The sequence below is a fragment of the Elephas maximus genome, chromosome 8 (assembly GCF_024166365.1).
Source record: "Elephas maximus indicus isolate mEleMax1 chromosome 8, mEleMax1 primary haplotype, whole genome shotgun sequence".
NCBI classification, from domain to species: domain Eukaryota; kingdom Metazoa; phylum Chordata; class Mammalia; order Proboscidea; family Elephantidae; genus Elephas; species Elephas maximus.
The window spans coordinates 44,493,628-44,508,823 of record NC_064826.1 but is presented as its reverse complement, the minus strand read 5'-3'; the positions used below and the strand labels follow the sequence as shown (position 1 = coordinate 44,508,823).

General features: G+C 39.0%; 1 protein-coding gene across 9 annotated transcripts in view; it reads right to left on the bottom strand.

The window, feature by feature from the left end:
• The window catches only part of SRPK2 (SRSF protein kinase 2), a 272,628-nt gene that overhangs the window by 20,513 nt on the left and 236,919 nt on the right, over window positions 1-15,196 (bottom strand). For all 9 annotated transcript variants that reach the window (XM_049894468.1, XM_049894471.1, XM_049894469.1 and 6 more), the window contains 4 exons: window positions 10,788-10,953; window positions 9,695-9,720; window positions 8,026-8,272; window positions 6,926-7,408 (listed from right to left, as the gene is read on the bottom strand). In XM_049894468.1, coding sequence (XP_049750425.1) covers window positions 6,926-7,408; window positions 8,026-8,272; window positions 9,695-9,720; window positions 10,788-10,953 — 922 coding nt within the window. The remainder of the gene's footprint in view (window positions 1-6,925; window positions 7,409-8,025; window positions 8,273-9,694; window positions 9,721-10,787; window positions 10,954-15,196) is intronic.

Sequence of the window (15,196 nt, the reverse complement as noted above, 5' to 3'; positions counted from 1 at the left end):
ATCTCAGGGGGCAGCGAGTTTAGGTTAATGGGAGAGTGAGAATGGCTGCAAAAGTAATCAGTGTCACTGGATTGTACTTGTAGAAACTGCTGAATCGGTATATGCTTTGCTGTGCATAGTCTCAACAACAAAAATAAAATAAATTATATATATATGTTTTATAAAAAGGAAAGAAAATGAGCTAGATGGACATCTGAGTGTACTCCCATGGAAGGAAGTGATTAGTGATCTGCCACTCACTCTTAGTTGTTTTTAAAAGGCACCTTATAGGAGCCGTGTAATTCAATTAAACTAGAAGAAATATATTTTAAAAGGTGATGCTACTTTAATAAAAGGCACATCATTACACATCTTAAATACAGTTTTTTTGTATTTAATACACCTCATTTATGAAATTAAACTAAATTTCTTTGGTGATAATGCTGTTATCCTCCTGACTCAGGTTCATAAATAAAAAGTCACGCAGCTTAAAATGCATTCCAAATGATACTAGGTGACCTATTTCAATAATTTAATTATATATGAACACAACAGGAGGTAAGAGAAAAATCTGTTTGTTTTCCTGTCTTTCCTTAGTGAAATACTTACCTGTGCTGGGTACCCAATGGCCACAGTCAAAACAGCCCATTGAAAACACAGGGACTCTCAAGCTTCCCACTTAATTGTGCAAATTTTGCTTTGCTCTGCCAATAAGACCGCCTCCTTGGATTAAGTCAATTCTGTGGGACCTATTTCAGCTCTTCCTTCTCACAGATAATGCTAACACATGATCAGTCTTCCTTCCAAAAGATGTCTTTCTTCCAAAATAAAAAGCCTACAACTGCTCTCTGCTTCCACCCAGGAGGGAATAATAAGAATGGAAAGACCTCACTTCAGGAGAGGCTGAGGCCCTTAATATATTTTCTAATAGCCTGGTCTCTGGGTGACATTGTGGTAATTCATTCCATTTGAAGCTACCCTAGAAACTGGTAAGATGGCAGCCAGCAGTGTCCTAGGGAGATGTAACTGCTACTATCACTTATGTATAAGGCATTGTGCTTGGCACATATTAACCAATATCTTTTATCCTAAAGCATCCTTACAAGGAAGACATTGATATCCCCTCTGTATGGAGGAGGCTTGGGACCAAGCTCAAGAAAGTAGCAGAACTAAGAAATCTCATGTCACAGCCTGACCTATTCATTCAACAAATATTTACTTCTATGTGCCAGGAGCTGTCTTGGCACTGGGAACACAGTATGAATAAGACATACAAGGCTCTCCTGCCACACCCCAATTAAGAGCTACTTGGGATTATGGGTAATAAATAAATGAATGATTCACTCCCCATGTCAGGCAGCTACCTATGCTGTGAAGAAAAACAGCCTAGAAAGGAGATGGATAATGATGAGGCTGTTCAGTGGAAGTCTTTTCTGAGGAGAAGACTAAATAAAGGGAGAGATGAAAGGGGAGAAGCTCAAGACAGAGGCGAAAGCAAGTGCAAAGGCCCAGACGCAAAAACCAGCTCACAATTTTGAGAAACGGAAGCCAGTGTGAATGGTGCAGAATGAACAAGGGAAACAGAAATAGGATGGGGAAGGTGACATCAGACAGCTGCCAGGGAACCCACTGTGTTGAGTTTGTAAGCTTTAGTGAGCGTGGCCTCTGGGTGTTGCTCAAAGTGGGAGACAATGGAGATTCTTGAGGGAGAAGAGGAAGATGATGGAATGTGCTTTTAAGATCTCTCTGGACTGCTATACAGACAGCAGATTCTAGAGCTAGACTCGAAGAGAAAGGATAATTGTGGAGGCCATATAACAGTAAACTAGGCAAGGACTGACAACGACTTGGGCCATCACTGAGAGTGAAAGGATTAAAAATATACCTTGCAGGTAGAGTCAAGAGACGACACTGCCCCAGGACCTCTAGCCTTCAAGTGTGATGAGCCAAGATAGTGCTCTAGCAGCTGCTCATCCAAGAGAAAATCTGCCTCCTCTTCTTAACCTTCAATGGCTATCAAATACTCCAGGAAAAAGACCTTTTCTTCTATTATTCCCAAATCTGTACATTCTGTTCTAACCATAAGGATCTACACAAAGTCTCTGAACAAAGCCTGCTCCTTTTGCCTCACGCTCATGTAGTACCAGGTGGCCCACTGCAAGCCTCCACACCTTCCATTCAGAAAACAAAAAACACCTTCCAAGTGGGAGGATGTCCCCGGGAATCAAATGACCAAGCTAGAAAACAAAACCAGATGCCTCCAACAAATTACTAGATAAGGAGATCCAGTCCTTGATACATGCCTAGAATGTAACAATATTGAAAAGGCCTGCTTGGTAAGAGGCTGGGAATGGACAGGGTTGTGTGGGAGAGTATGCATGCCAGATAGAGTAAAATTTTGATTCTGAGTGGGAAAAGATGGGAGAAAAGAAGAGCAGAGGAATATAACCAGATAATCATTTGTTTGTTCACTGTTCAAAATATATTTACCTTAGCACTGGGTTTGAGGACACAAAGGTAAAAACACACTATACTCTCAAAGAGTTCACATTCTAGTGAGGAGAAAGGTAATGCAAATGAGCGAGGACAATATTATTAAGAAGGCATAAAGAGTAGGAAAAATGGGCAAAGAGAACTGAGAGCAGCTGGGAAATACGGGAAGGATGTCAGGCAGGAGACAGTACACTGTATCTGAGCTGCTACCTAAGAAAAGAAGAGAAGGCTGCCGAAGAATGGAAAATGGATAAATAAGAGAAAACATTCCAAACCAGAGGAAAAGCCTAAGAAAAAGCTTAGAAGAATGAGAGAAGATGCCATATTCGTACATACACTCTTTATCATGTCTAAAAATAAATTAGGGAGGTTTGATATACTTGTGGTTGTTAAACTTTTTCAGTTTATCCCATCAATAAAATATGTGTAAACACACACTCCAATATATGCATACTTACAAATTCTACATACTACTATTCCTACATTACGTACATTATAAAACACAGAAGAGAGAAAAAGCAAGCTCTTCTGTACAGAAAAAGGTCAGCTAATAAATGTAGAAAGAAATGAGGAATTAGAAAATCAACATTCTGCAACACTGATTCAGGCAAGGATCATGAACAGATGCAAAATACCCTCAGTGACAAGTTGTGGAGGAAACAGATATTTACACAGTGCCAAATTATCTCCTAGATATGATGAAGTGGTAGAGCAGCTTGGAAAAGTTAGACCTATGGGACAGCTTTAACCTCCGTCTCAGAGGAACCAGCTTTGTACTGATCCTTATAAAAGAAATTATTTGTTTACATCTTTACAAGTGAAAAAATGGCTGATACCATCTTAACAAAAAAATCAAACTTATATCACTAATAGGAAGGCGTCCTGACATTATACGTATCCTATCAATTTGAAAGCTGTTGTTGTTAGGTGCCGTCGAGTCAGCTCCGACTCATAGCAGCCCTATGCACAACAGAACGAAACACTGCCCAGTCCTGTGCCATGCTCACAATCCTTGCTATGCTTGAGCTCACTGTGTCAATCCACCTTGTGGAGGGTCTTCCTCTTTTCCGCTGACCCTGTACTTTGCCAAGCATGTTCTTCGCAGTGTTATCCATAGTTTGTTATGATCCACACAGTCGAATGCCTCTGCATAGTCAATAAAACACAGGTAAACATCCTTCTGGTATTCTCTGATTTCAGCCAGGATCCATCTGACAATCAGCAATGATATCCCTGGTTCCACATCCTCTTCTGAAACCAGCCTGAATTTCTGATAGTTCCCTGTCAATGTACTGCCGCAGCCATTTCTGAACGATCTTCAGCAAAATTTTGCTTGTGTGTGAAATTAACGATATTGTTCTATAACTTCCGCACTCAGCTGGATCACCCTTCTTGGAAATAGGCATAACTACGGATCTCTTCCAGTCAGTTGGCCAGAAAGCTGTATTCCATATTTCTTGGCATAGGCGCGCGAGCACTTCCGGCGCTGCATACATTTGCTTAAAGATCTCAGTTGATATTCCATCAATTCCTGGAGCCTTGTTTTTCACCAATGCCTTCAGACCAGACAAGTTGTAGAATGACATCAAGGACATCATACGTGAAGCAAGAAGTCATTGAAAAGACAGGAAAGAAAGAAAAGACCCAAGATGGATGTCAGAGAAGACTCTGAAACTTGCTCAGGAACATCAGGCAGCTAAAGCAAAGAGAAGAAACGATGAACTAAAAGAACAAATTTGAAAGCTAGAGGACAAAAAGCAGAAAGCCCAGGAAGGAGCTTCTGTTGTAGTACAGGTAGGCGATGGCAGTGCCCACGATTTAGGGCCAAGGCAAGGAGGACCTCTATTTAAGAGGTACAGCTGGCAAGACCTGATGATTTTTTGGATGTGGGAAGAATCAAGTAGGACCAAGTTTCTCACCAGAGTACTGAGAGATGGCAGCAACAAACCTAGTGAGCACAGAATGTTCAGCAGGCTGCCAGGGAAAACTGTGTACTCATTTGGATATGTGAAGTATGAAGCTCCCTTGTGACACAGAAACAGAGTGGTCAAGTAGACAGCTGGATAAACGGACCTAGAGCACACGAGAGCTGAGCAAGAGCTTACTCTACCAGGCATGTGCTTGCCTTGGTCACTGACTGGCACAACTCGCTTCCTCACTTCCTTCAGGCCTGTGACCAAATGTTACCTCATTGGCAGGATCTAAAGGAGCCCCTGCCATACCGTGCCCTAGCACATCATCTTTATCAGGTTTAGTTTTTCTCCAGAGCAGCTATCACCACATGGTACATATATCTTCTACACTCTTTGCTCATGGCCTGTTTATTCCTCAGTACCCACCATGGTCTAGCACACTGGGTACGTGGTAGTTGTTTAATGACGGATGGATATAGATTTGGCCGTCCATGCCAGTGGACATCATGGGCAGGGCTCGGGTCTATTAGGGAAAGACTGTGGTCTGAAAAGAATAGAGGGCTGAGAACAAAGATTATGGCCACACCAGCATTTAAGAAGCCTGAGAACAATTAAGAAGGAACTGCCAAAAGGAACAGTAGGACAAACAAGAGTCAGAGAATCTGGGGGAAAATTAAATACATCAGAGAAGCTGAGGGAGGACTGAGACTGAAAGTGGAGGAAATGATCAGGGTCAGTAGAGCCAGGGCCCACCTGAGAGTCAAAATCCCTTTCCCTATGAGATAGGGTGGAGTGGGACATTAGGATGACCTCATGCCAATATGGGTGTGAACAGTTCTCGGATCTATTACCCAATTATTTTTAAATTTAACCAACATGTTCTTAGTTTAGTAATCTATATTTCATGGAATTATTCATTTTGCCAAAATTGGAAACTTTCCTTTTATCACCTAATCATTCACTCAACTCACCCCAATTTGAAATTTCCTGATCTAAACCTATAGCCTTCCCAGAGTGAATCATGATGTAGTGGACCAGGACCCAGAGTTCTGTCCAGACTCATTCTATGAGTTACTCTCCAAGTCTTATAACTTGTCTGTGCTTCAGTTACCTACATATGGCAACAGCAGCAGTGATCATGCCCACTTCCCAGAGTTTGCTGATAACCAAGGCAACTTACATTCATTCAGAAATCTCTCTTCAGATAGATACTGTTGTTACATGTTACATATTACTTATTCACCTATATTATTTGATTCAATGCTAGAGGTAGCCATTTCTTTCCTTTGATAGAGGAAGGAACAGGTTTAGGGGGTTAAGAAACCAAAGGCCCATAGCTAATAAGTTTTGAGCTAGGATTTCATCTCAAGATATATTTGATGCCACTGTCCCAAGCTGCCACTTGCAAATGATAAAAAAGATACTTTGTAAATTACATTCTATATGAATCTATAATTAAGGTAAAAGTGAAGTTGCCAAAGCAACAATAAATCCAGAGAAAGTTAATTTCATCACTGCTGTTTCCAAGAAATGGACCTACACTCCACAGGAAAGCCTTTTAGAAACACCTTCAAATACTCTCTGGTCAGGACAAAGGTAAATAGAAAAGAAACTTGTCTAGTCAAGTAAAAAACACAGCCTTAGGATGACTTATTATAGCTAGTTATAGCTAGTGAGTAACTTCATCTGAGATAGGTTGCCTGCTGGCTGGAATAAAAGGTGCTGCAGAATTTCCTGGGTTCTTTATAGGACTGGGACATCAATTTACTCACCATGCATTAACCACTCGTGTAAACAGAGTGGGCAGAAGAGGTTTCCAAGCTTTCCCACTCTGAGCTAGAATGGAAACCCACTGTGATGCCCAGAGTTTTTGCTTATTAAAGTCACTTAGCATTCACAGATAGGGATATGCCACATAGCATTCACTCTCAAGAAAGTCTGAAATAAGTCAGGGCCTCAGGCAGAGAAAAACACCATATATAATCTACTATCTGTCATTACATTTAAATCTTTGTCGTTTCCTTTAAAATAAAATCCTGGGCCAGCTGGTTTAATAGCAGGGCCTTTAATCAGGAGCAACTAACAAAATAAAATATCTCAATAACTCCTTCCTTAATATCTCCAAAGACATCACCAATAAGAGGACATATTTTTTCTTGACTAGAAAAAACACCCAAAAAACTAAATATAACACTACCAGATGGAAGAAGATACAAATTTAAAATTAAACTACATGTTCTAGAAAGCTATAAGGTATAAGTGGTAGACACTAAAAGGTTTTTGCAAATGTATGATATCACTGACTAAAAATATAGAAAGTATGAGAGATTAAAAAGCTTAGAAATGGAATTTGATGTGCGGAGGTCAGGAGAAATCCTAGTGGCACAGAATATATTTTATATAACATTACTTTCACAAGTACGAAAGTGGTAAAATGAAAATAGTTAATATACACAGACACGGCTATATCACCTCCAACATTTGTCAAGAGTATGACCCTGGATACACTGAGATCCGACCGCTAATAGGATGGAACTTACTTTTTGGCAAATCCCCGGTACTGGAGGCGGAAACTGTCCTGCTTCTGTCATGGGATGGGCTGCTTTCCTCTTGCTCGGTAAGTGGGGATCCCTCGGAAAGTGCAGAGCCACAGGCCACAGGTTCTAAGGGCCCAGAGAACAACGACGTGGAAAACTCTGGAAGCTGTGACTCAGGCATTTTATGTCGTCCATTTGGCAATTCACCATTGAATTGTTCATAGGAGCTGCTATACGTGTAATCACTTTCTGCATTTGGCTCGTCAAGGTTGTATTCCTCGGGGTTTGGGCACTCTTCTTCATCATCCTCTTCATCATCCAGGGGTTGTTCCAGTAAGAATGGGCCGTTCTCAATATGGCCATTGGTTTTGGGTGATTCTATCCATGTAGGGTCTATGTTCGCCAGTTCCTGGTCAACATCATCTTCATCTTTCTCAATGTTTTCTTTCTCAGCATCTTCTTTCTCTTCCTGGTCCTCGGCTTCACCTTAAAAAGTTGATGGGTTAAGAATTAGAACTTTTGTGTGTTACTCTCCTGAACACAGTCACAGAAAGTACTTATCTCCTTCAATAAGATACATTTTTAGACATGCTTAATTTATGTACTACACATAGCAAACACCTCTTGGCTCTCAGGGTAAAAACCTTTCAGTTTTCTAAATCTTTTCATTTATTTAATAATTGACATTTTATGAGAAAAAGGTAGCTTTTGAGGGGAAAAACTGTTTCTAAATAAGAGTTGCACTTCCATTTCTATCCTCTCCTCTGTAATCTGCAGAGGAAGTCTGTGGGTGCAACAGCAACATTACTGTCAGGTAAAAGGTTAATTATAAAATAAAGGAAGGACAATTATTAGTTGATAGAGACATGGTATTTCTCAGACATTTTCATTTTAATATTTTGAAATATTAACATATTCCTGGTATTCATTTTACAAATGAAGTACCACAGTATTTCCCATTCTCCCCAGTAAGGGGTTGGAGAGAAATATGCTCGGTATCTGAGTAAGAAGAACAAAGGCAGACAATCTATGTGGTGACTCAAGGGTTCCTATTAATGAATCCTCTGGGCCCCTGTGCAGCCCTGTCTCCATATTTCACTGACCATTGTCATTCTCAGTCTCTCCCTCGGCTGCCTCCTCTAACCCGGCTGTTTTTAGCTTCACCTCCGAGTGGTAATCATCATCCTGCTCATTGGAAGGTATAGCTGAGGTGATGTTTTCTTCTATTATTTTCCTTTCAGCTTCTCGTTCCAATTCTTCTATTTCCTGTAGACGTTTTTCCAGTAACTCAGCCTGTCTCTTCTGCTTCTTTTTCAGTTTTTTCTTTTTGTTTTTAGATATTTTTCCTATCTATAACATGTTAAAAAAAAAATACCACAGGTCAGTTTGCTTCTTTTTAAAGCTCAGCACAAAAGCACAAGTGCCAGCAGCATTGCAATACCAACAAATCTGTCTTTCAAGTCATAGTCAGTTAAAATCACACGCACAGACTTAAGCCCCACCTCGCTGTCAGGGCTACGGTAAAACCAGAAAAACAAAACTAGGGCTGGCTAACATCAAGAACCGGGTCTACTACCAGGTCTGGCCCTCTGAGAGATACAGCATAAATCCAAAGTCTTTTTGATTTAAACTATAAAAGGAACGAAATAAGCTGAAATACTCTTGGTTTTAAATAAAAAGCACCTTTTACAGGGTTTATTTGGTGCTGTCCATTTGCAAAGTAACAACAACCCCTCTCCTTATTGTCTTACCTAATGTCTGCCAAAAGTGAACACCAAACAGGTATATTTTACTGTTGGTCAACAGCGCTCTTTGTGTTTGGGTCTCACATACTAAGCTGTTCTCAATAGCCAGGGCTACATAAACTATGAGAAATATGCGTATGAAGTAAAGAAAAAGGAAAAAGAGCCAGTTTCAGTCTGTCTCCAATCACGGCCATCTGATTTAGAAAGTACTGGCAACGCGAGCCTTCAACCTTTCACAGAATCAGTAATCAAAACAAGCTACTCAAGCCAAAGCAGAGCTCTGGGGAAAGAACTCGGCCTCCTCAGCAGGCCAGGTACTGCATAATTACTACAGCTACCCCCATACTAGGGTACCCAGCCCAAACCAAGAGGTGTGTGCAGCTCTCTGAATTTCTGGATATTTTCTTTCAATAGCTCATGATACACACATTCTGTTGGGGTAGGATTTAATTCCAAGCAGCCTGTTTCAGCTGATCAGACTTAGTGTTTTGACGGGACCAAGAAAAAGATAACACTCTTTCATATTTAACTACTAACTGAGGGGGAAAAAAAAAACCAATTAGATGAACAACTTCAGAAAAACGGGTCACTTGAAACCCAGCCAGAAGGTAATGCAAAATGATGGAATCACCACAGTTCAAACACTCTATCACCTCACATTTTGCCAGACTTGGCCAGCAGCACTCCAGAAAGTGCCTGATGAACATGAAGAACGATTTTGAGACAACATTAACTACTCCAACGCTGCAGAAATCGCTTCAACTGAACAAAACAGTATGTCTCGCACATTCAAGGTTACACGGAATGTATAAACATGTCTTCCTTTTAAATTTATACAAATCAGAGTATCTACAGCAGATTGAGGACGGAACAAAAATAATGTACAACCAACTCCCCCAAACAAACCCTTAAATGAAAAACTTTTGCAGGAAGAAACTAACAATTTGATGTTACAATACAGGAAGTTCTATAATGAACAGTCCCTTTTGACATGAAAGTGAGTATAAGTACATGTGTGAGTACTTACAGGTTTGTGTTGTGGAGCCGTACTCACTAAAAACAAAATGAAACAAAATAAATGTTTAGAGGAAAATTGTTATATACCTTTATTACGTAATTTTAATTTTTAAACATAATAATTACTGTCTTTTAATAGTCATTCAACTTTAAAAACTGTTAAATAGCAGATCTTCTTAATCACAGGGATCTAAAGAAAGTTTATCTAACTCAAATGACTGACTTTTAAAAGACAAAAATTGTTCATACTGAGTCATTTCGCTTATTTATCTAAAATTAAATATCATATCCATTCATTTAAAAAAACAGTCAATCCCAAAGCACCAGCTGCTAATTTAAGAAAATGGGGAGTAGTTCATAAATGTCACATAGTCATTCATAAGATGAGTCAAATGACCAGGTCAGATTAGAAGATGTGTATCTATGTTGCAATCTATTTGGCAAACTTTATACAACTACAGTAAATCAAATACTGCAACAAGTATTCCGGAAATCACATGACCAGGGGCTGCTACCATCAAAAGCTTAATAGACTACAGCTTTACCATTTAAATAACACCTCGAGGGTAGTAAAGGAGACAGGAGATCATACATCTCCCAAAAATGTCACAGGCATTTTCATCCTTTAGTTTCTTGCCTGAAAACACATGAGGGCACAGATAACGTGAAGAGAGGATGAAGTCAACTCTTCACTGCCAAAATTATGTGCCGTGAAAACCAGAAATAAAATGTAACATATAAGTTTTACCTTCTTCCCCCACCCCTGATCTTTTGTAATTCCAAATCTACTAGTTAAACTTGTATTGATTTAACTGTGCTAAATGGAGACTAGGAAGCATTTTAATAAAACTGAAACTGGAAATAAATTCTGATGGTCACAGACTGGCTACCTAAAACCTGCTGCATACAAACGATGTTCAAATATAGATGAAGCAGCAGCTAAAAATTTAAGTGGAATTTTAAGGGAAGACAGAGTTAAGTAATTCAAATACTAAAATATAATTTAATTGGGCATCTCCCTTCTTCAAAGTTGTGCTGTTGTTAGGTGCTGCCCCCAAACAGAAAGAAGCCAAAGAAAGAAGCTGCTGGCTCAGCTCCCTCACCTGCAGACCCAGAAGGAGGAGGAGCACCTGCTTTCTGCCACTCAGTGGCCTCGGCGGCCATCCTTCTCACATATGCATCGTCCACACACATCAAGATGTTTTCCGGCTTTATGTCAGTGTGAATGATCTTGCATTTACTGTGTAAATAATCTAAACCCTGAAGAACCTGGTCATAGTAAAACCAAGAGATGACATGAGCTATTAATACCTTTACTACTTAACTTTTATCTGTTTATAAAATAGGTAATATAATCACATGACACAAAAGATACAAAAGGGTATTTAGCAAAAATCAACACCTCACCTCTGCTCCCACAGAACTGCAGCTCCCCTTTCCACAAGCAACCAACGTGTATCATTCCACACAATTTACACTCATAGAAACGAATGTGTACAATTCAACAATTTTTAAATATATTCACAGATGTGCAACCATCATCGCTGTCTAATTTTAGTACATTTTCATCACCCCAAAAGGAAATCCCATACCTATTAGCAGTCATCTCTCATTTCTCCCCAACTCTTCCAGTCCTAAGTAACCACTAATCTACTTTGTCTCTACAGCTTTGCTGGTTCTGGGCATGTTATATAAATGGAATCCTGTAATGTGGCCTTTTGCGATGGGCACAATGCTTTCAAGGTTCATCCGTGTCGTAGCATGTGGCAGCAGTACTACACAAATAATATAACCAAATAATATTCTATTGCATGGGCACACCACATTTTGTTTACCCATTCAATAAATAGTCATTTGTGTGGTTTCCACTCTCTGGCTATTATGAATAATGTTGCTATAAACATTCAAGTATAAGTTTTTATGTAGACACACATTTTTATTTTTCTTGAGTATATATACCTAGGAGTAGAACTGCTGGGTGATATGGTAACTCTATGTTTAACTTTTTGATGAACTGCCACACTCTATTCCAAAGTGGCTACATCATTTTCCATTCCCACCAGCAATTATGAGGTTTCCAATTTCTCCACATCCTCATTAACACTTACTCTTCTTTTACTTTAGCCATCCTAGTAGGAGTGAACTGGTATCTCACTGTGGTTTTGATCTGCATTCCCCTCATGACTTATTATGTACATACATTTTAAAAAAATAATATTGTGTTTTTTTGGTGAAAGTTTACACAGCAAATTAAGTTCCTATTTAAAAATTAGACACAAATTAATTCAGTAACACTGGTTACATTTTTAACAATGTGTCAACATTCGTATTAATTCCATTCTCGGTATTTCTTTTCCACATAATCTGGTTTCCCTGTCCCTTTACCCTTTCATCTTTGCTTTAATTTGTTCTCATACACATGATTTTTGAAAGGTACACAGTAGTTACTGGTGATATTCTTTATTTTATGAGCCAATCTATTATTTAGCTCAAAGGTAACCTCAGGGGGTATATGCACATGTATTTTTTTAATATTGCAGAAAAAAAATTTACTTTAAATCAAAACAAAATAGCCCAAGTAACCAGACAACATATAGCAGTGCACTAAAATGGCTGAACTGAAGTATTCATGTCCTTATCACATGTAAAAAAACACACGCTTACGGACTGCCAGTGACATAAATGCAAGGCCAATGTTCTACTGGAACTATATCCATTGAAGAGAAATTCTTCCAATTTTTTCAATAAACAAAAATAATTTTAAAAACACAAACCATGTTCCCTATATGAAAAACTCCTTATGTTCAATGAATTTAAAAAACATCACCATTCATTTTAAGTCATTTAGGTGCCCTGTTCACAACAGACAAAGAAGTGTAAAAAAAGACAAATGGAAAAAATATAGGATCATCCAATACTGGAAAGTTTCCCACAAAAACCCAATGCTTCTGTCTACTTTGAGGGTCTGGCTAAACCATCTTAGAGGAGGACATAGCATTAGGAAGCGGAAAGGAACAGCAGTTTTAGAAGGAAAATTAAAACAGCAAGATCTATCTCCGAAACAGGACCAAAATCCCCGTTCTCATTTAAAATAACTTTGCCTTAAGAAGTATTTTACACGCATTCATCAAACAAACATCAGCTTAGCATCTCTAACAGGCCACATACTACTCTAGGCGTTTGATACACTATATGGCAATAAACAAAATTTCCTGTCTTCATGGTGTTTACCATCCTCATGGAGCTTACTGTCTCATGTGAAGGAGGTAAGGGATTGGCCAAAAAGAAACAAGATGAGCTATGAGAACAGCAAATATGACTTAATGAGATATTTAAGAGTTCCTAGTAAGTACAGTAAAATGGGGACAATTAAGATAAGAGGAGGAAAGACTTGTGACTTTTTTTCACCTTAAAAACGCTATCTAATGTTTTAGATAATACTGCAATTAGAATATGTTTAAATGGTGTTTATAATGTCAAAAAACCAACAGTCTGAAAGATATTACATATTTCCATCAAGAATAAAGTTATAAAGGGAACACAATCTAGTGGGCCTGTATATTATTCACTGACATTCATGCATCTTTCTTGAGGAAAGTGAATACTTAGAGTTTTTCAATCTGGACAATAAGATAGATCCTGAGAAGAAATTAATGGGCAAGCACACTGATGATTTCCAGCCTGTAGAGCCAAAGAAACAAGATTTTTCTGTCAGCTGATTTTTAAGAAATTCTAAAGTTCAGAATTATTCCAAGTGTAATTTCATTACAACGATCAAATACTAACTTGAGGTAAAAATGTCAGTATCTTTCTAAGAAGATTATTTTTGACCCCCCTCTCATGTACAAATTGTCCTTACCCTCCTACCTGAACTCTTTCATAGATTCAACGCTGTTTTATTGTGTGGGAGGCTATATAGTATCCAATGTGTTAATATGACTTCCCAATGACAATGAGGCACTCAGAGGGGCAAAGTGTTCTCAGTAAGAATTCAAGGCCCTTGATTTAAAAAACACTGGTCGCTGTACTCAGCTGGGCTAATTTTCCTTAAGAAGTACTGCTTATATTCTCTTACAATAACCACAAGATAAAGGCTTTACCAGTGAGACAAATTAATAAGTTAATTAAGATAATGTAAATCATTAATGTAAAAACACAGTCATAAAAGCATGAACTTGGGACTTACACAAACCTTTCTTAAATCCTATTCAATCATTCATTCACTGTGTCGCCCCTAGCCAAGTTACTTAAGCTCTCTGAGCTTCCATTTTCATACCCAAAAAGGGGGAAAATGTATCACACAGAAATATGTACAAATTAGAAATAATCTATGGGAAATCCACAAAAACAAGATTTAGCACACAGGAGGGCTGAGCTAGGAAGATCTGGATTGAAACTGACAAAATAACTTAGCTAAGTCGCTTATTAAACTTCTCCGAGTCTGTTTTCTCATCTCTGATATGAACAGGCTATGACTTGATAACTTCTGTTATATATCTAGTAATAAAACTCTGATTTTCTGTAACTTCTTTTAATTCTGGGCTACCAAAAAAAAAATCAAACAACAAAAAACACCCATGATCTTTAGTTGTAGCTAAGAAAAATGGTTTTATTTTCAAAACTAGCATTTCTGTTCTTAGCCAGTGAAGTTTAAAACAATAAAACACCCAGAATCAGGCAACACAGATGGGCAATCTTATGACCATTTGTGCACAACTGTGATGATGCAAAAAAAAATAAAAGAATCAACCTTCATGCCCAAGGATAGGCTTCCCTTGACAATCTGAGAAAAAGAGTTAAAAAGGAGTTTTCACCGATTTTTCCCTCTGTTGCCTAAAAACCATACTTGGCCTCAGCAGCAGGAGGCAGCACAGACTGCAGAGATCTTTTGGCTGCCACCTGCTCAAATCTACCAAAAAACCAAATCAAACTTATTGCCGTTGAGTCGGCTCCAGCTCATAGTGACTCTAATCTACAGTTGCCCCAACAGCTGAGCTGGGCCAGGGACCGGGCTGTCAAGGATCCACTCAGAGGAGTCGAAACACACATTTCAAACGCAGGTACCAGTGTCGTCCATGTGAAATTAAGACTTAGATTTCACCAGCAGTGCAGAAGTGAAGGCAGGGTCCAGGATTGGGAGTTAGAAGCACTCAATTCTGGTTAACGAACTAACTAGCCATGGTTCAGAGTTCCCTGGCTGGAGCAGACAGTTAACGCGCTCAGGTGCTACCTGGAAGTTGAGAGTTAAGAAACCACCCAGAGATGCCTTGGAAGAAAGAAAGGCTGACAATCTACTTCAGAAAATTCAGTCAATAAAAATCCGATGGTGAACAATACTACTCTGATACACACAGGGTTGCCACGCATCAGAATCATTTCAACAACTTGTTTACTGGTTTCACTATAAGCCAAACCAAACTTCAGTGGAGTCGATTCCAACTCATAGTAACCCTATAGAACAGAGTAGAACTGTCCCATAGGTTTCCAAGGAGCAGCTGGGACATTCGAACTG